The sequence below is a fragment of the Salminus brasiliensis genome, chromosome 8, assembly GCF_030463535.1.
Source record: "Salminus brasiliensis chromosome 8, fSalBra1.hap2, whole genome shotgun sequence".
Taxonomy (NCBI): Eukaryota; Metazoa; Chordata; class Actinopteri; order Characiformes; family Bryconidae; genus Salminus; species Salminus brasiliensis.
This window is the reverse complement of record NC_132885.1, coordinates 22,252,766-22,275,451: the sequence shown is the minus strand read 5'-3', so window position 1 is coordinate 22,275,451 and position 22,686 is coordinate 22,252,766. Positions and strand designations below refer to the sequence as shown.

Below are 22,686 nucleotides of genomic sequence, written 5' to 3'. Positions count from 1 at the left end.
TCTCATTTGTTTCATAAAGTGGTATTTATGACAGACAAATGCTTTAAAAAAAAACAAAAAACAAAACCTTAATTACTGTTTCACAAAAACCTTACATATGAAATTTTCACTTTTTGTTTTTTTACATAATTTAAATGTGTTTTTTAGATTGTGTGAGAATTTAATGATGAATGGACGAATAGAAATGCTCCAAATTTTTCTGTTGACTTCCACTGAAAGTTCAAAAGGTCTTTCCTTCTCTTGTAAAGTTTTGCATTACAAAAAATGGGTCACCTTGCATGTTTAAGGTGGTAATAACTTCAGACTACTGCAGATGGCGTTGTACGAGGATGACTGGGCTATAAATACTTGTGGGGTGTGTGACGGGATTCATCGATTGAAAAAAGGTGGTACAGTGCAGTGATTGTCTCGTTCAATGTGTGAGAAATGGGTTGCAAAGCAGATGTTAATGAAGTAGCTGAATTTGCAGGTGTATCGAAGCATTTATCAGACAGGCAGGGAACCGTGCGAAATAAAAAAACAGCCGGCAGTTCTTGTGCATCAGTCTTTCGACCACAAGAATCTGACATTGATTTCTGCCTTTGCTGGTAGACCTGTATGACCATACGCTTCCATACACCTGCAGATTCAGCTACTTCCTTCACACTATGGACTATGCACACCCACACGCAATCACTCTATATTTGCCAATCATTAACATCTGTTTTGTGACCCATTTTTCACACACTGAACGAGATATTCACTGTACTGTACCACCTTATCTCAATCTGTGAATCCTGTCACACCCCGCAGGTATTTAAAGCCCCATCATCCTCATGCAACGCCATCTACAGGAGCCTTAAACACAAAGGGCAACTTATTTTTGTCAGGATCTGATATTTCTATTAGAACTCTCAGCCGTTTGCTAGTTAAATGGGTTCATGGAGATGCTGGAATGTATCAAGGGCTACAGGGTTAACACAACCACTGCTGGAGTCACTCTCAGAGCTCAGTTCATGATTCACAGCTAAGCTATGCTTTTTGGCATTTTCCCATTTTTGTTTAGTATTTTTATTCTCCCACAGTTGACAATGCAACACAACGAAACAAGGAACAAAGAAGCCAACAGCTTCAATACACGATGCCTTACAAGCTCTGTTGTAGTTTGGCCCCAGTACATCACTGATATAGTCCCCGGTGCACTGCACCATTTGAATGAAATTTATTCAAACATTTAAGGCCACAAATATGAGCTACATGTTCCTCTCCTGTTCTCTTTCTGAAGGCTGAGATGTTTTGTTCTGTTTTGTTTTTTTTTTGTAGAAAAATAGTTTGAAGGTGTGACTGTACACACATGGTTCCTCTTCGCAAAGAAGGGAGTGGCAATGATGGAGACTGGCGATAACAAGGATAGATTTGGGTGCCTTACGCAGGGTAGCCTAGGTGTCTTCACACAGAAGCCACCCATCACAAATATCTTGAGCGTGAATGTTCAGTATTGCATAGATTCAAGATGTAGTTTCATGAACTGCAGTCACAGTATGTTTTTTTTGGAGCAATTATCCACAAAATGTCCATGAAAAAAACAAACAAAAAAAAAAAACACAACAAAGCAAAGTCTGAAGTGGTCTCATGGTTGTACTTGGTATTACAAACGTAAGGGCACGGCTGTATAAAAAATATCCTCTTTTCAGCTGAGGTTTTCAAGTGTGTGGCATCAGTGCTGGGAGATCCCTGTCCAGGTCACAGTGCAATGACAGGCTCCTCCCCTGTTTACAGCCACACGTATAAGTTTAGAGCTCCTCCTTTCGCTTTCCCACCTTCTCTTGGTCCCGCCCTCTTAGGCTTCGCATGAAACCGGTGAAGCCAGCCTCCTGCAATACAATGGGAATCCTTTAATAGAAAATCACCTAACACCACAATAGTCCATTTCATTTCAATCAACACCTGACCAATATGAACGTTAAGAGGCTACAAATTCTGTTAACTGACAACAGCCAATTTATTAGTCAAAATGTAAACAGACTCCAAAAGTAGTCAAATATTGTCAAATAAGCAAACTGTCAAATATGTTCACACTTCATGAAAAGTCTTAATAATATAAATATAAAACAAACCACTAATAATAATCTATTCATTTTTACCCAATTTCCCCTCCCCAATTTTAGATTACCCAACCCACTCTCCCTCTATCACATGTAACCCTCCTGACACCGGGAGGGTGAGGACTGAGACATGCCTCGTCCGATCCTAGCCATCGCCTCTTTTTGAACTTCCTGTCGATACGCCGTCACCAGGCAACCAGCTCACTCAGAGTAAAGCGCCAGGTATTCAGCTCTGATGTATTGGCCGATACACACCAGTGTAGACAGCACTACACTGAGGTGATGAGGTAAGGAGAGAGACAGATCCATCATCCCACCCGGAGAGAGCACAGACAATTGTGGCAGGCAGCTTTATTATTATGTTTGGTTTGGTTATTATTTAAAATAGCACCGCATTCCTGATTGTGTTTTTTCATATGTCACTTTTCACAGTTTGTACAGTGTTTGCACAATATGTACAGTATCATACATCTGTTTGGGCAGCCCTGCTCAAATGGCACATTTGGTTGATTTTGTAAATACGAGAACCTCTTAAAACTTTTGCACACAATACATTTTTTTCTTTTGCTATCTGTAAAAGTAAGCAAATATACATAAATCATTCTTGAGTAAGTGCAGAAGTGTGTTCTCCGTAAATGACGTGAACTTATTTTCACTCAAAAATCAAAAACACATGACATTTGACTATGAGTGCCCAAACTCTTGCACAAGACTATGTTTAATGAGAAATTCTTTCCTTGCTGTGTCATGTCACCACTGTTTACTTGTACTATCAGTAAGTCAGTTGTTCAGTGTGATAATTTACTAACTTGATGTATGTATAATTGTATATTCTGCAGACCAAAACAACCTTGTATCTTCCATTTTTCACAATGTGAGTCTGGCAGTTTGGTGTCAAAAGTTGAATGGACCAAAAGAAATGTTCCAAAATGACTTAGAAATGCTACAAAATCTGTTTACTTTGACTTCCACTGAACGTTAAGAAGGTTTTGCAGGACAGCAACTATATCAGTGGGACCCTTACAGAATCTCCGAATTTTTCCATATTGATCATTTGATGCATGATGAAGCGACTCACCCCTCTCTCTCCATTGTACTTCTCACTGAACTTGCCGTAATTGTAGTAGTTAAAGGTTGGGTAGCCTTCGACACCCTCCTGCTTACACAGCTCATGGTTCTGTCCTTTGGTGCAGTCCACAGCAGCATATGCAATCTGAAAAGTATCATCAACAGACAGTAAACTATCTTAATGGAGGAGGCAAATTCCCTCCCCATGCATCTGTCCCCTACCACCTGTCCACCGAAGTACTGCCAGACAATTTTCGGAATTAACAGATAAAGGTAATCCGTATTTGACGAGGCTACGCAGCACCTGGTGTGGACAGTATGAAAAATGAAAAAAAATCACAGTATGTAGAATGTAGCTGGGTGTGAGGTGAGGCATTGTGCTGTCTGCTCACGGCTCGACTGTTTACTCTCCTAAGCCCCCTTAAGGCCTGATAAGACTGTTGGGCTCAGGGGATGATTTACTCTCTGCAGAGAGAGCCGACAGATCCACCAATCACGCTCAGGCATGTGGCAATGATGTTGATATGGTGAGTTGGCTGGGATAAAGCTGTAAAACTCCCTTGAGCTAATTTGTGGAGAAAATATATATATTTAACTTACAGCTCTGTAATACTATTATCATCCATAAAACAAACTTAAGCAAAAGTCATACTGTATAGCATTAGTACTGGTCGGTGCATCAGAGTCAATAGCGTACATGTATTTTTAATGCCTTAACAGGGGAACTGTGAACTCTCTGGCACTGACTGAACGGTTTACCCTGCTGCATTTTTACATCAAAACCTAGCCAGTCCGTTTTCTGGGGCTATGAAAAATGCATTTACAGCAACGAGATGGTGGTGACACAATCACAATAGCAATCAGCCAAAAGTGATTTATGTTGGCATGCTCATACCAGAGCAAAGTTAGTAAAACACCTACAAATGAGTCATAAATGCCATTTGACAAATAACATCCATTTTGCCCTCAGCTTGGAGCATGGAAAGAAAAATCTATTTTAAAATACATCAGTGCATTTTGTTCTTGTCAGCATGTGATAATTGCAGTGCGTCAGTTAACAATGAAAATAAAGGGGAAGACTGGGGCCAAGCTATTAAACGTTTGGAGTCAAGGCAAGCCTACCTGACAGGCTGCAATCACGGCAATCCAGTTCTTTTAGGTACAAATTGATCTGGTGAAATTATGACGTGTGATTCTTATTCAGAAAACAAATGCATGAAAAAGATATTGATAGTTTCGGGACCTCTGAGAAAGGTATGTTTAAAGGCAGCTCGCTTTTTCATTTTCAAAGTGGATGGGCCCTATAAAGATCCAAACATATTGTTTTTCTGTTTTGATGGAGTCACAGAGGTCATCGGTGGCTTTGGGCCATGGATGCAGTTCTTTAGAAAAGGAGGAATGCTTCTGCTTGAGGATACATACTCAATGAAACCCTATATAACCATGAGTCATGAACTAGAACAAGGTGCATGACGTTGACCGAGGGTCAAGCTCAGTCAGGCAAATCAAAGCTCTTCCAGAGAACATACAAAGCAAGGATCTGCCTAATATGTTGTCATGGAGGCTAATCATTTGAGTTATTCCAGGAAATGATAATTGCAGGAGATCCTGAGATCAGGTCGACCTCTGCAGCCCATTATCAGGGTTTCACAGCACTGACAAGAAAAACAAAGAAGGAATAGATTGTTTTTGGGTTTTTTTTTCTTCCTCTAAAGGTTGCTCACCAAATGCTATTGATCCCAGAGAGAAGCCTGTTCAACACTGATTGTTTTGGCAATAGCTTCAGGATGAAGTGGACGAGAGCGGCAGAGGAGTCAGGGAATAAGAGGAAAAACCCGCAGTTGTGTACCGGCAGAGGGCAGATAGGCCTGGTTTGAAAATCCCTAATTAGGATCTTGGGATCCACATCAGGTACTAATTATCAGCTTTAAGAAAAAACAACGAGCCTCGTGGCACACAGGTAATTAAATAGCCTGATATGCGCAGCTTAATATGCAGAACACTCATTACTATTGCAACAAAGACCCTTTGAAATAAGTAAGCCAGCGACTTCTTTGTATTTGTTCATATTCGGTTCAACCAGCGAAAGAAAATCATGAGCCCTGACAAAACTTTCCTCACTCATACCCCCTCATTCTATCTATAGGACCTTGTGTTTAATTGGGCTGCTTCCGCTTGTTTGTGTGCTATTAACAAAACCCAATCAACCACTGGACCATCAGAGTACATGAAGGTTCTGTATTGTAAAATGGGCAGAACGGAAAGCTGAGCCTTTGGCAGCAACGTAAACATACTTATACACATCCTTGAAGAAAAATGGCCAGGGCTAAGAAATGAAGGATGAACTTAGGGAGAACAAAGGTTATAAGACTGGAACCAAAAGCTTAAATGAACATCATTCAAATCAAGCACAGCTCAGCCCTTAATTTGATTTAATTAAGTCAAATTAATTAAATCCTACTCCTCTGTGATCAAGGGTTTTCTGGATACTCCATCACAGACTTCAGCTTGAGCCCTTCTCTATTGATCCAGGCTTGAAAAGATCTTGGCACTTCTCCACACTAAGGAATCCGATTGCCAAAAAGGGAGGCTCACCAGACATATGCGTTATCCTTTTCAACCGCATAAGCGATCAGGCACATAATGGCTTAATGAAATTAAAGCATCGAGTTAAGATAACTGTGGTTTTGAGGCCAATTTTCTCAGAGAACCAGTAGATGGAGCTTTCGGGATAGATTTTCTGACCTTCAGATAAATAATTTGTATAATCTGTTTCTTATACGGCACACAATATCAGTGAGGCCTGTCAGGGCGTTAGTTGGAAACCAAGGTTAAAGCAGCCAGCTTAACTGCACTCTTGGCAAGGCAGATTTCCACATTCCATTTATTTGAATAACAATCATGCGCAAGTCCAAACTTAAGAGCTATTGGAAGATTAAGCATGGCTGATGTTATGCATGATGTATTTCAGACATTTGCAAACAAAAAAAATTACTTTCACAGTGTTGTGATTAGTGATAAATGGCTGCTTTTCTAAAGGGTGATCAGAGGGGAACAGATTTGGAAATGAGAGGCCAGACCAGACAGGAATATATGACTAACCCTTTAAACTGCAAGGACTTACATGCAGGAGCCTACACTTGAATACCTTAGGGAGAGTGGGCAGTGGTGGCTCAGCGGCTCAGCGGCTCAGCGGTTAGAGCGCCGGGCTATCGATAACAGGGTTGTGGGTTCGGTCCGGTCTTGGCAAGCTGCCACTGTTGGGCCCTTGAGTAAGACCCTTTACCCTCTCTGCTCCCCGGGCGCTGGAGTTGGCTGCCCACCGCTTTGGGTGTGTGTACTCACTGCCCCTAGTGCACTAGTGTGTGTGTGTTCACTACCACACATTTCGCTGTACATAGTACAGTGACAAATACGTGCACCTTTCCCTTACCTTTACCTTTCACTCTCATGACTTGCCTATTAGTTTCATAGTGGTTTCTGAATAATACTGAATATGTTAATTTGCTTAGGAAATGACTGATTACGCTTAATAACTGAGTTTGAAGATAAAAGTGATTAAAAAGCATTTGTCCATGCTCTATACTGTCAGGACACCCATGGTCAAAATTTGTGTTACCTTGATTAAGTGAGTTGTAGATGAACTGATCTCCAGATTTATCTGGGCCTCAAAGTATTTATTTATATCCAGCATTTTTTAAACTTCTCAGCATTTAAGCAAGACTAGTGTATTATTGTTTTGTACACGTTTGGACACAAGAGACTTGAGGGGTCATAACACCATTACCAAGGTCTCAGAGCGCAATTAGCTTGTTAGGGCTAAAGCTAATTCACACTAAAAAAAAAAGGGCAGTTTATGCAAATAATAAAGGTGTTACTCGGATCAATACTCATGGGTTCCTCTAAGCAGCTTCCTATCAATCTGAAATGTAAAATAATTGATGCACACAGGGCAGGAGAAGCATATAAGAAAATAGCAACGTGTTTTTAAGGTAGCTGTTTCCCCAGTTTGTAATACAATTAAGACATGGCAGTTAACAGTGAAGGTCTGAAGTTAGGGGCTAAAAGACCAAGAAAACTTTTCAAGAGAAGTGCGCACAGGAATGTGAGAAAGGCAAAGCTAAACCACTGTTTGACTTTTAGGAAGTTTCAGCTGACTTTGGAGTGGTGGTGCACTGTTCTACAGTGCAGTGACTCCTGCACAAATATGACCTTCACAGAGTAGTTTGAATAAAACCTTTGCTGCATCCTCACCACAAAATTCTGCATCTTTCAAAGTTTTGAAATCCAAACAAGCCTGATTTTGCATTGTCCTGTGGGACAATAAAGATAAAACAGAACTTTTTGCCACAATGAGCTAAAGTGAAAAAAGGAGAAGGAAGGGAGAAGAAGCTCTTAAAGAGAACACATTTCCAACTGCTTTTTGCTGGTGTTGCAGCCAGTGGCATGAGGAACATTTCACTGGTAGAGGAAACAATGGATTAAATTTAATATCAGCAAATTCTGCAAGATGAACAGAGGATGTCTTCTACATCTGGATGGGCAATGTGGTAAAAACATTGTACCATGATCTTTAAAGACATTTAAATCATGATAAACAATATTTTGACCTGCAGATAAAATGCATAGTAGCATCAGATTTTCTTAAAAACTGCTATACAAATAGTGTCTCATAGTTTCTATTCAAAATCTCCTGCACTTTATCCAGTTAAACATGACTACTTACATTCTCTGTAAAGAAATGTGTAGTTGGTCAGAGTGGTCAGCATATGCTCAAAAGAGTATACCATGTCTCATTATAACAAAATGTATCACAATATAATAAACTTGTGTCAAACAGCCCACCCCTACGTTTACAGCAGGATAATGCTCCTAAACAAACTATTTTTGCCACACAACATACAGTTATAGCCAAAATGGACTATTCCCAGAGGCAGGATCTGTGAAATCTGTGGACAGATCTTAAATGAGAAAAAAAATCTCAAATCTCATAGAACTAGAAAAAAATACTATTGCATAATAGATGACTCTTGACTGGGTACAAAAAGCACATTTCAGAATTATGATGGCAAAAGGCAGAAAGTTATAAAAGCCTGCAAGAGTGGAGACCTTGAGTAAGTGACAAAGAGTGATTAAAGACAAGGAGTATCTGAAACCAGTGACTAACAAAGAGGCTTATTTTGTCTGAGAGGGACAGATAGATATGCCATCACAAGTTGCACGTGTGACGTGAGTCGGGAAATCTCTGTAACAGGGTTGAGTCTTACCTTGCGGTCATCTTTGAACAGCTCTGCAGCTGTAATGAAGTGGGGGACGGCATTCTTGCAGTGCGGGCACCCTGGGGACAAAGGCATGTCATCATTCAACCCACTGCATTGTACTGGGTACAAAGCAAAGATGTGATATATCCAAGCACACACAAAGGCCTGTGTATATCAAAGAATGATTCCATAGGGAAACAACAGGTAGTGATGGAGAGCAAAAAAGAGAACATTCTTCATGAAAACACACACACAGACTTGGCTGGTCTATAAAAGAATTACATGGCATTAGGCATGGCTCATTTCAAGTTTATACCGAGTCATAAATTCCTTTATTGGCCCACTGATGAAACCGCCTTGACGCTTTCATGGATGATCTATATCTGTCTGTAGCCTTTGGATCCTCCGGTAATCAACTGTGTTTCAGAGAGACTCTGAACCCGGCAGTCCGTTGTGTCTAGTAGTTTTTTTTATTATTGGATATGTTTCCTTTAAAAACACACCCGCGCGCACACACAAACACACACAATATATATATCTGTGCAATGGGAAACCCTTGCTGTCAAAAAAAATTATAAAATAAATTATCATCAGAGACCAGGGCATTTGAAGCAATGTGCTTTGGGCAGATAAATCTTCAGTCTGATGTCTTTTTCGACAGCATCTTCCTTGCACACCACCCATGAAGCTCAGACTTGTTTGGTATCTTTCTGATGGTAGATGCATCTTTCGCGTTGACCTGCGATTTTAGTATTGTTAGAGACTACTTCATGCATCTTGCAGTCTGCACTTGGGCTAAACTTGCTAGGATGGCCTGACCTGGCAGTTTCTCTTGGAAATTATTTTGCGAACAGTGGAACGGCTGATTTCTAAGTGTTCTGAGATCTTTTTAATCCCTCTTCAGACATGTATGCATCTACAACCTTCCTTCTGAAGGTTTTAGAGAACTCTCTGGATCTTTGGATTATTTGCAGCTGATGTGATTCAAATAGTAATTCTTCTTAAAAGTCACTTCTTTAGTTGTACATGTTTAGTTATATTACCTCTACCTCACAATATTGTTTAAATTTGTTAAAAAAGACAAAGGTTTTCATGGGGTGTCCTAATTAAAAGACACACACACATACACACACACACGTGTGTGCACACCCATTAGTTAAAGGAGAACAGTTTTAGAAGGGGATAACTTTTAATGGCACCTGACGATAAACTAATGATGCTTACACTTCATGACAAAGATCTGCTTGTGTGACCAACACAGCTCCTAATTTCAGAAGCTCGAAAGTCATTAGAAATAATGGTGCATAACGCTGCTAACCTTCCTATTGGCGCATGCAGCCATTATACTGGAACTCACAGTCACGAGATCTTTTTAAATGTAATCTCTGTAAAGTCTGAATGGAAGTTTGCCACTGTGTCTAATGGATATCCAGATAAGGCTAAATCTTAAAAAAACAGTGTTTTTTACATCTCTGCTGTGGTTAGGGACAGAGATATTTAGGGAGGAAGCAAGGTACTCCTTGTGATATTTACAGTCTTACAGAAAAAGGCTACATTTTCCCCCTCTTCATTAGCTGGTACACTCTCTCCCACTGCTGAAAGCATCTCCAGCTGCACAGTAAGCAGCATCATTGATTAGACCGCCACAACGGGAATGAGATGTTTTAATGACCTCAATAACTGTTTGTGTCACTAATCATCTAAAATGACAGTAATTAGTTTTTTAAAAATCTGCTCAGAAATATCTGAAAATAATATGTCTTTTCAGTGAAAGATGCTGTTGTTGAAGATTGTATTTAAGCTAAAAGATGCAGTATTTCACTCCAATCACAACAATAAGGCACTATATCCCGCTTTAGATAAATACGCAGAAATGCTTTAATTGAGCCGGTACGAGTGCTGGAGTTTAGCTAACAGCCACATTATATTGGCACTAAGCAAAGCGGTATGGACAAAGACAGTTGCAATTAGCTTGGATATTGGCCATTATGAAAGACAACATAAGGTTTCAGGGCGGGAAAACATTTTAGCATAGAAGACTCAATTCCGCTAGTTAATTTAATAGAGGTCCCTATTGTAACCATTAATATATTGTTTGAGGGCATTACAGTCTTCTTATGTTAAGGAATTGCTTGATCACACAAATCCCTTAATAGGCGGATGTTACACCAAGGATTAGACAAGTCAGGGATGAGGAACAATAAGATTCAGTTCTTTTTGCATCTGCCAGTCCGCTTTGTTGAGGAAATTAAAGCACTCTGATTATTTAACACAGTTAGGTCTTTGAAGGCTTTATCAAAAGAGAAGCTGCAGACGTTCTTTAATGTGGGGGCACCCTGTGAACCTGCTGCAACTGCACGGTTCATCCCCCTATTTCCATTTGCTTCTTTGAATTCTGCAAAATTCCCAGAATAATTAAACTTCAAATAAAGCAATTAGAAACACAAAACAGGTATATGCACCAGCGGAAATACAGAGCCTGTGGGTTCATGTTGTTGAGTACATGGTCACAATGTTTGAACATCTCGTACACTGCAGCGAACGGTTTACTTCAATATTGACAATTAAAGTAAATCTGACTTGTGTGAGCTAAAACTGAATGTGTGAATTAATGTTCAGATTTTATTCTCAGCTGTAAGAAAGAAAGTTGAATTTGTTCATGTAAGATCATGTGTGATCATTTTCACAGGTAGGAATGAGCAAGAAATCACATTTAAACTGAAATGATAGTAAATATTGTTAAAAAGTAAAAACTCTTAATTGGGAAAACCAATGTGTTCTTACTTGGGACAAATGAATTCTTAAATGGCACAAAATACATTTCCAAGAACTGATCCTAGGCTCAGACTTTACAACTCTAGTTATTAGAAAGTGAGAGAGCTTACATGGGGCGTAGAACATGACCAAAGCATGTTTCTTCTTCTTCAAAGCCTCCCTGAAGTCCTCAGCTCCAAGGTGGCTTACGCTAGATGGCTTTTCCTCCCACGACTGCTCTGGAGGAGGGGGGGCCTGGGGACTGAGAGTACATTACAGAAGCGTCAGAAAAAGTCTTTAAATCAGTTTAGACATGAGCTCCCAAACTCCCCAACTCATCCCAAAGGTATTGGATGGAGCCCCACCATTCTAGAGGACACAGCTCCACTGTTCCACAGCTCAATGCTGGGGGGCTTTATACCCCTCAAGCCCATGCCTGGCATTAGGCATGGTGCCAATAGGTTCATGTATGTCTGCTTTAAAGGGTCATATTCTATTGCATTTGCACATATGTGTCAGCAATGGGTGTAACTTAATGTAGCATTGATATAGCAATGGTATTTCTGCATGGGCAGTTTAATCAAACTGATCTTCTGCATGTGGTACAGTGGTGTTTTCCACTGTGATCCATTTGAGTGAGCTGAAACTAACAGAAGTTCCCAGCAGTAGCGAACAAAAACCAGACATGATCTTTTTTATCAGCTCTAATCCAGCTGGAATTTATTAGCAGGAAATATCGGATCAACAACAATAATTGAATTTTCATATTCATTAGTAAACATATTAAGCACCGGAGACAATTTGATTTAAAAAGTTGTTTATCTGAGCAATGAGCATTTATTTAATAAAAAAAAACACTAAGATCATTAATACAGTGATAAAAAGTGTAGATTTTATGCATGTCAATGCTTAGCCATTTCCAAACTTTCCCCAGTCTTACTTATAGCCATTATCCAATACCTTAATAAAGAGGTATGCCTGTGATGGCTGGGAACATTACAGGCATACAGGAACATTACAAATCTGGAGCCAAATACCTGCTGTTCCAACCAGTTCCAACAAAATGTAACTACTTTAAGAAATTATTGTGTTTACTGCAGTAGTGGAAAAGTTTGAAAAACTGTCAAAAAAACTGGAAATGAATGGTATTAATTAGTTTGGGTGCCTACATACTTTTGCAGACTACTTAAGCAATTGCTAATTGCTTATGATAACCTGAACATTGGAGAACAATACTTCACTTTATGCAATAACCAGGCCTGAAACTGGAAACACAAAGACTTCACTTAATTTGACCATAAGGCAAAGTCTCTAATTCAGAACCCTGGCTCTTGAGCTGGTGGGCCATGTCCATGCCATAAGCTTAAGCTCACTGCAGGTCTTTTGCAGTCATGGCCCTGTCAGTCTGCTCTGAGGCCTACAGACGGATGGATTCTCACCCATTGCTGTGGCTTCTGCTAGCACAGCGTGCCTCTCCGGGGACCAGAGCAAGGGCAATCCTTTTTGCTCAAAGGTCAGAAAAATCATGGCAGTGATTGATTGAAGTTAAGCACCACTGAAAACACCCCAAAGTGCGAGTGTGAGTGGACTGCTGCAGCAATAGGGGATGTGACCGTGTCTGTATGCCAGAGGACCATGGAGAGTCTATAACAGCGTGGCTACAGAGACAAATCTGAAGTCAGACAAAGTCTTCAGCCTCTTCATTACTACAGTCCATAATAAATCTCCTCAGATCAGATCTATGTTTTTCCAGGTAGCTGTTTACCTGCTTCTGGGCCTGACAATGTAGCAAATCATCCAGTTGGCATTTCTGTACTCAACACAGATTCAGGGGGAAGGCATGTTGACATCGCTCCACTATTTATGATCAGCTGGCCTGAATATTTTTAGACAGGTGAGGCAGCAGTGGCGCAGTTGCAGAGCGCAGTCTAGAAGCAGGGCTGGAGGAGAGGGTTTATGCTTCACCTGTGCATGACCTTACCTGAATGTTCCCACAGCCACAGGCACAAACACAGACCACCAGGGAGAAGTAAGGGGAGGCGGCATGCACAGCTGAAGCTGAGCAATTTTATTACCACAGAAAAAAGGTAAATACAGCACTGCTACTGACAGAGAACAGCTACTCTTACTAGCATTAATTTCTCTGTATTACACACTGCAAAGACAACAAACATACATGACTGCCTGGCGAAGCAGCAGCTTTCGGCAGTACTGCAGCATGAGGCACACAGCTCCGCTATGTGAAGTGTAAACACAAGTTCTGGGGTGATTGTATAAATATGCAGAGTGGTGACTCATGATGTTGCTATAGTGTGTGTTATGAGCTCCATGTCTCATTCTGTCCCACTCGGCAGAATTTTCCTGATGCTTGGTGAACCAAACTCCAGGCCAGGAATGAGAGAGAAACAGAGAGCGACTCACTTCTGCAGCCACTCGATGATCTTGTCTTTGGTCCGCAGATGAGGCAGGGTGTATTTCTCCTCTCCCTTTTCGAAGTATTTCACAGTGGGGAACCCAGAGATCTTAAAGCGCTCTCCCACAGTCTTGTGGATGGTGGTATCCACCGCCGCCAAAACACCTGGGCTCTGAGACCACACAGACATATACAGTAAATACATGCACACAGGAAACAGGTAAAGTTAGGGTTGCTGCAATTAACAATATTAAACTCCATTTTTAATACGTTTCCAATAGAGTCATATAAGTATTCATGTCTAATCAATTTCAACAGCAGGGCTTTGAGATATGATGCTCTTATATATATAGTGCCCTCCGGATACAGTAGCACAACTTGTCTTCTTATGTTCAATCATATCACTCCTCCACTGCATCCTCTTCAATGGCTTCCTGCAGTTGCTCACAGCAGATTTCAAACCCTGCCCCTGGTCAACAAGGGCAAAAATGGGCCAGCTTCTCTAGACCTGATGGCAATGGTCAATACCGCCAAATCCAAGAGACCCCAAGCTTCAAGTACAGCTTGCCTTGACCCACCATTAAGACCAATGGAATACAAGCACCCTTAAGAGACTTAGTATATGCCTTTTGCGCATTCCGAGCCACACAAGGCATACTTTTCCCGTCGTTACAATAGCAAATACACACTGAGGCCCTAAAATCAAGCTGAAGCAGCTGAGGGCCAGCTAAAAATCGCTAACATAGGGCCCTTTATTTCTTTGTCGTTCAGGCATAGTATACAGTATGATCTTTTGTTTCTATGTGTTCGTGGCAACTTTAGGATGTGGCAGTTTTATGCTTTAAGGTATCTGGTCTGTTCACACTAGCTAGGGATGTTTTCTGAGTGGACAACTAAGCATTTTGTGAGTAACTCTGAATAAAAGCATTAAGAGCGTGTTTAATTCTATATATGAAACTTTCCATGATGGAGGTTCTTTGATGTACATTACAATTTTATTCAGTCACCTTAATTAGTAATACCTCTAACAGCAAATACATTTTCAAGACTTTTTTTTTTTTTTGGGGGGGGGTCTATTTTAAGACTTTTTTTTAAAGGTTTTTAAGGACCTGCAGGAACAATTATAGAGTGTTATCTGCAAAGTAGCTTTCTCAGGAATATTGTTTTTAACAGCATAAAAACCAGCAGGAAGGAAAGTACAACTGCTTTTAGGGTACTCAAGTAAATCAACCCATTATCATTACTATAAATGGCTCTCCACTTGAATGCCCTTTCACACAAGCAGAGCCTCCTCTCCTTCTTTACACGAATATATTTCTATAGAAGAGCCGTGCCATGCCACAGAAGAACGGGGTTTTCATTCCTCAGATCACTTTCGGGTGCAAATAGCTTTACACAACATTCCAGCAATTACGGCTCTTATTAATAGTTTACAATGCCTTAGCAGATATGCGCCACTTCATTTGAATTAGGAACTGGCACTAATTTGAGAACAAAATGAGTTGCCGTTTTAATATTGATCACGTTCCCTGGTTGAGGGGACCTCCCGCTGATGGAGGAGAGATGTGGAATAATTAAAGGCTGCGAGACACTCCGAGTTCAGCTGGGGTCTGAGGGGATGAGCAGATGACGCTCAGAGGACAAAAAAAAAAAAGCATCCTCTCAGCATCACATATTTCAGTGAAGCTTTCCTGCATTATCATTTCCTTTCAGCATGACGACTTGCACGTTAGGAAGGAGTCGATTTGCATGTTAATTGTAGATGCTAATGAAGGTATAATGTATTACAACAGATGTAGCAACATCATTACAGTTGCTTGACACATACGGACAAAAGACTCAGCCGGAGAGAAATCAGGTGAGCTACATCTAGCTTTATTTAATCATTTCTGGTTTGGCTTTACAAAAGATGTGCCAGTAGGGACCCCTGAACAATATGATGAGTTTGGTGGTCATTTTCACAAACCACAAAAGAGGATGCAAGAGATGTGCATAAGATTAGGCTGACCTACATGGGCAACCAATCTCAACTTTAGGAGAGATCAACTGCTGAACAAATTGTGCTCCTGCAGGCTGCAGTGTACGCTCTAGAGAAGGTTGAATAGAATTCACTCACACACGTGCATGAAAAATATAGGCACAGCTAGGTGCTGGGCAATATTGTAAAAATATGAAATCACGATATTTAAGGACAATTTCACAATACACAACATTTATCACAATATCTTGACACAGCAGCTTCTTAAAAAAACAGCTTTTTCGAATACTCTCCCATACGGAGTGCAGTGATTCATTTTCAAAATCTGCTGCACTTCCTCTAATTAAAGCACTAATTACGCTCTCTGTACTGAAAGTGCAGTTTCTCAGCATTTGTTTTTAAGTACAGGTGATATTCATGATACGGTCAGGAAAGCATACTGTGTATCACAAGAACAAAATGTATCATAATGTCGTTGGAGTGTGGAGTGTGACATCAAGCCAATGTTGGCAATTTAAAGGTATAAATGTTGGCCAAGCATTTGTGATTTATTTAATACATTGAGGTTTTTCCTGTATAAAACAATTATTGGTCAGCTTCCTTCATATTTGTCCGAATAGCTATCAACAAACAGGTCTTTGAATAAATTACGTTCAAATAAGCATAGAAAATTTAATATTCCAATATTCTCAGCCCCTGAGCATTTCATTTCACATGGAATGATCTTTAGACACTTTATAGATTAGAGCAGTTTGTGTCTTTGAATGAATTTAAATGAACTGTCATAATTATTTATACATATGTTTCATCCTGTTAAAGTTTATTTCTGTGTATCTGTTCTCGAAGAGTTGTTATTTAGGATGTAGTTTTTGTGTTTATGTGCTGTAATCTTGGCCAGGGCTCACTTGTAATAGAGGTTTTAATCTCAATGTGACTCCCATTGTTAAATAAAGGAATAAAAAAAATACAAAAAAAAACTTTTTGACATCATACCGTTTTATTTTCAGCTAAAATTTAAGGTCTGCGCAATGTTCTACAGCTTCTACAGCTTTCTGATATCTAGAGGACATTCTACTTTCCAGGGATTTGAACAAAAGCCATTCACAAATACATAAACTATGTATGTCCCAATGTTTGTAGCTACCCCCTTCTAATGAATGCATTCAGAAACTTTAAGTTGCACCCATTGCAGATACAGGTGCATACACACAGTTTGTCTAGTCCTTGTAGAGAAGTATCGCCAATAGAATAGGACTCTCTGAAGCAGATAAGCATGAAGCTATTGGTACCATGCTGCCTAATGCCAGGTGTGGGATAGAAGGGAATAAAGCCCCCCCAGCGTTGAGCTGTGGAGCAGTGGAACTGTGTTCTCAGGAATGAAGTTTGGTGCTTTCAACATCCATCCTGACCACACTAACGCTCTTGTCGCTGAATGCTATCAAATCCTCCCAACAATGCTCCAGAATCTAGTACACAGCAATCCCCAGATATTATAGACAGTTGCCCCAACAAAAGCAGGATAAATGTGTTTATTACTCTTGATTTCAGAAGAAACAATGAATGAGCAGGTGTCCCATTATTTTTGTCCATCTAGTGACTCATCTACCAAATCCACACTCTCTCAATGGCTGTGTTACACTAATGTATGCACATTTAAATACCCTTATTTCCAACACGCAGAGGACGGCAAATTGAATACAGGCCACATTAAAAATGGGCCGATGATGCAGACGGTCTTATTTGGATGCAAGAAGGGCCGAGAGTGAGCGGAATAAGGGAAAATAAGTGAGCTCAGCTGTCTCTGGGGAAAGGGGTGTAAGGGCTGGAACATGTCTCCTACATTAAATAATGCACAAGACCTTTTCACTGAACTCTAGCACTGGGACAAAAGCCATGCTGAAAAGCTTCAAGCTGAAGGCTGCACGGACATCACGGCAGAAATGACTGATCCAATCACGAGGCTCTAGTGACTTTACTGGCCTGAAACTCTGCTCTGGAGAAAAGCATAAGCTCAGTGGACCCACCCTACTAATCAGAACCACATCCCTCTTACACATACACAAGACCAAACAAGGATGTTTATGAACTCTCTCACTCTATCGCTGTAACACTCTCAAGTATCCAAACACTTCATGGAAAGAGACAGATCAGCCATAACATTAATACCATCTCCTTGGTTCTACACTCATTGTCATTATATCAGCTCCACTTACCATATAGAAGCACTTTGTAGTTCTATAAGTACAGACTATAGTCCACCTGCTTCTCTGCATACTGTATTATCTTCCTTTCACTCTGTTCTTCAATGGTCAGGACCCCACAGGACCACTACAGAGCGGGTATATTATTTGGGTGGCGGGTCATTCTCAGCACTGCAGTGACACTGGTGGTGGTGTTAGTGTGTGTTGCGCTGGTACGAGTGAATCAGACACAGCAGTGCTGCTGGAGTTTTAAAACACTGTGTCCACGCACTGTCCACTCTATAAGACACTCCTACCTACTTGGTCCACCTTGTAGCTGAAAGATCTACTTCATCAGTGCTCACAGGAGCCAGTCCAGCAGTGACACGGAGATGTTTAAAAACTCCAGCAGCACTGCTGTGCCTGATCCAAATAATACCTGCACTGTGGTGGCCCTGTGGGGTCCTAACCACTGAAGAACAGGGTGAAAGGAGGCTAACAAAGTATGCAGAGACAGATGAATTACTGTTGGTAATCACAGAACTATAGCAGTGCTCCTACATGGTGAGTGGAGCTGACAGAATGGACAATGTGTGTAGAAACAAGGAGGTGGTGTTAATTTTATGGTCAAGCTGTGTGTTTCATTGCGGTCAAGTGAAAATCCCATCTTCATTCACTTTTTAGAATAATTTGAACCTTCTGACATTACCTTCTGACATTCTGTTCTTTACTTTGTCTGTAAAGTTGCCCTTTTGGAGATATAAGGTTTTTGCTTGACGGCGACTATACAGAAGCAACGACACCATAGAAAGGCATCTTTAGACTGATTAAACTGCTTGCTGGATGGATGCAAATTAAAAGCAGACTTATTTTAATTAAACCAACAGACAGCTAGTTTTGAAGGGTTCATAGCTCAAAGCAGCAATTTTGCACCTGGAACCGTTTTATAAAGTGCACGGACATGTGCTCTCAGGCACAGAGTCGCTCTATTCCCTTTCCCCTACATCAAACACATTAGCACAGCAGTGAAGCAGGGCTGTTCCAGCTGCTCACTTCATGCCCACTTCTGTGAATAAGGAAAGCGTGGACTCACGTCTGCATCTTTGTTGAGAACTTCAGCAGCTTCGTCGTACTCTGGCTTCATCTTCTTACAATGGCCGCACCCTGAGAAGGAACACATACAACACTGTCACACACACACACAAGGCTACAGGCCCAACATGAAACACACTCTCACATACAAAGTTAAAGTAGGAGAAGCAGAAGGCTTTGCTATCTCTCTTATAGAGTTTCTATTAAGAGGCATGAAACGAGTAAGGTTTGGGACAAAAAAAAAAAAAAAAGACTAACGTGGAACCAAGTCCAACATGTTTTTTGCATTCAGTGCTCTGTAAACAGGGTGAGAAGCTCCATAGCTCTCCGTAGCTGCTCCTGCCCCCTTCTGCTCTCTTTAACTTCCCTCCTTCACACGAGTGTTCATTAGACAGGAAAGCTACAGTTTGTGGTTCTTTGTGGACATGAGCAGATGCCCCCAGACTGTAAAAACGACTGCATAAAGTGGCTGTAAAGTTCTCACCCTCATTCCCCACCTTTCAGCTCTGCTTCACCATATAGTTTTCTTTGACCGCTGCATTTTTAGAATCAGCATGCTGTTTATCATCTAAGCTTGTGTGTTCTGCTACGAGTTAGATGAGCTGTTCTGCCGTTGTCTTGATGCTCATTTGTTTATCTGCCACCAGGAGAACGGTGCTCTGATTGGTCAGCCTGAATTTAACACATTCGTAAAAGGCAGAGAACAGAGCAGGCTCCGACTGAAAGATTTACGCAGAGTCGGAGTCTGTCAGTTTCGGACTTGTGTAAAAAAAACTTCGTTAACATATGTAAGTTTTCAAAACTTGACACGTGCCTTTTCCGTCCGTAAAATCAGCCTCAGTGTGAAAGGGCCCGATTACTGATAAAGCAAAAAGGATATGGGAGGAAGATACTGGTTCTACAATTGGTTTGTAAGATTGTAGAAATACATGCCCAGTCTCTCTATTGTTGCAGTGAGTATCGTGGATTGGGAAAGGCAATTTAAAATACTGCACTGTTTTCTTGTCACTCCAGAATCTAGGTATGGGGGGAATCCAAACTTATCCATATTTTGTAATAAATGTCATAAAGCCTACACATACAGGAATAGTGGTCTTAGGTCATTAAAGAGAACATTTTCTGATGTTCTAATTTAGGTAAAATGTTTGTATTGTTGGATTACAGATAAACCCACATTTATTTCCGTAACAAGTATTTTTCCACTGGAGGCTTTCTGTTCAGCTCTGAAAGACAAACCATATTTATGTATTTTATAAAACATGGGTCCTGTTTCTGAACTATTTAGGCAATGAAAATGCCTTTATGATCTTATGAAATGAAAAAGCCTTAATAAGCCTTAATAAAAATGGCTTAATGATCTGGCCTGAAAGTAATTTGTAATTGTCGATTGTATTTGTGAGGTTTGTGATGAATGCAAGTGGCCTATTTTCATGTACCTATAACTGTATATCAGCTTGACGCTCTCAGCTCCCATCATGCCCCCCACCCCTTTCCCATGGTATTGTGTTATTAGTAATGGTTCCATTTTGTCAATTTCACTGATTATATGTTTAGATTGGTTAAAATGTGTAATACTTACCAAAAACAAAACATGGCCATTCGGCTCAATTTGGCTTGTTTAAACAAAACATATACAAATTTCCTTTTATCACAGCCAAAAAGATCAAGCAAGACTAAAGTTTGGTGTCTGACGTTTGCCTAAGGCTAATGTAGCTAAAAATGAATAGAAGTCTATACCCCATCAATTAGCATAATGCTTTCGTCTCTAAAACAGGAGACATGTATAGCTAAAGCAGCAGTGGGAGCCATACTGAAGTCTAATTTTTGTCCATCATTAATTTACTATACTTTGTCAGAAACTACATAAGCACGTCTACTTGCGACTAGTGCTTATGCTACCTGAAGGCCAACACAGACAAAATGAGGAGACACTTCCTGCCACAGGTTATCCAGGCCCTCAACCCTGACAAATAGGTTTACTTGCATGTACAACATACATATGTATAGTATAGGACAATACACTGGACATCCTATTTAAATATTTATGAACATTATTTATTTATTACCAATTCACTACCTCCTGATCATACTGCGCAGCTTTCTGCAACTGCATCACACACGTATGCACACTTCTGATATATATGCTAATCTCCTTATGGCTTTACAGATTTAAGTTGTATTGTTTATCTTTTATCTCTTTATATTTTACTTTACATCTCTTGTGTAAAGTGTATTTGGGACTAGTGCACACACTTTCTGAAGGCCAATACAGAGAGAATGAGAAGAAGCTATCCAGGCCTTCATCTTTGTTAGGTTTACTTACATGTACAACAAACATTTGTGTAACAGAGGACAATACGCTGGACATCCTACATTTAAATATTTATGAATATTATATATTTATTACCAATTCACTATGTCCTAACCATACTGCACAGCTTTCTGAAACTGCATTGCACACATGTACGCTCACTTCTGCATATTCTGCACTTTATACATTCAGCTTAAAACCATATCTTGTCTAACATCTATATTCTCTATCTGACTAAACAAAATGGGCAAAAAATATATGAGATGAAAAAAGAAATGTAATACTATATATATATATATATATATATATATATATATATATATACACATACACACACACATATATACACACACTAATTCTAACTAATTCTTATTTCATTGCTACAAACCAATTTTCAAACCTCTTCTCTATTACAATTCAACAGCCTTAAAGACTGAGATGTGGGTGAATAACTCTGACTGGCTGCCTAATTTTGTACTACAGGACTGAGCCACTTCTTATAATTCCACTGTGAACTGCTATGCACATTGTAAGAGAATATACTATGTAAATACGTTGGTTTTAATTACCTCACAAACAGTAAATGCCTGTTTTTGTAGCCTATTTTCCATATAAGGGCCCAAACAGTGCTTACATAATACAACCAACCTCTAATTCAAAGATGAAGAGGGCCTATACCATATGTTTGACGATATAGACCTGCAGTGTGCACTAAACTGAAATATCAGAATATATGCTACTATTTCCAGTTATTTACATTAGCCTTGGAGCTCAGATACAAAATTAATTAAAACATTCAGACGGTACACACATGTTGGCAGAATTACCATTATTGGGATGAGAGGAAAACCAGTAAAGTTGTTATTTTGGCTAGACTATCACTGTAATTGCGGGTTTAAGAATTGAAATGATTTTTGTTGGATAATAATAATTATATAATTATTAAAGCCTGGAGCTGCACAACAACAGGCACAATGACTATCACAAAAATAATTGGGCGCTATTGATCAAACATTAATTGACAGACAAAATGCGCTCCTAGTGTGTTTGTGTGTGAGAGAGACAAGCTACTAAATGAAGTCATTCTTTATATCCTAAAAGCTAGACTGAAATCATTACTTTGATTAAAAACCTGTAGAGCTTTCAAAGCTGTTGTTTTTTTTTTTGACATGGTCTACTCTGAAGCTCTTCTTCTCCAGCTCTAAATATAAGGGCACCTCGCTCGGAGAGATAAATAACCAAGCAATTGGATTAAACTACATGAAAGCTGTTTACTATCTGAACCATATAAACATAATCTCCATGCAGCTCATAATGAGTCAGTCATTGAGACGGTGTGTCAGACATTGAGCTAATGGGAAACGACTTTCAGCTGGGGAGGCATTACCCTGCCCTTTAAAACACTTACTGCTGGGAGTTCCCGCCTCTTCCTACACCTGCTCTACACAAACACTGACTGTTAAAGGGGACATAAAACAGCACTCACTGCGCCAGCGCTTAGGTGTTCGTTGAGTCAGAGGGAGTGGAATGACTAAATTTACACAC

At 40.1% G+C, this 22,686-nt stretch overlaps 1 protein-coding gene across 1 annotated transcript in view; it reads right to left on the bottom strand.

Moving 5' to 3' along the window:
• Nucleotides 1-1,186: 1,186 nt before the first annotated feature.
• Nucleotides 1,187-22,686, bottom strand: part of pdia5 (protein disulfide isomerase family A, member 5) — a 65,869-nt gene continuing 44,369 nt past the window's right edge. The window contains exons 12-17 of the mRNA XM_072686125.1: nt 18,832-18,902; nt 13,589-13,752; nt 11,299-11,429; nt 8,420-8,490; nt 3,163-3,297; nt 1,187-1,853 (exon numbers count right to left, since the gene is read on the bottom strand). Of these exons, the coding sequence (XP_072542226.1) occupies nt 1,773-1,853; nt 3,163-3,297; nt 8,420-8,490; nt 11,299-11,429; nt 13,589-13,752; nt 18,832-18,902 (653 nt within the window). The 3' untranslated portion in view covers nt 1,187-1,772. The remainder of the gene's footprint in view (nt 1,854-3,162; nt 3,298-8,419; nt 8,491-11,298; nt 11,430-13,588; nt 13,753-18,831; nt 18,903-22,686) is intronic.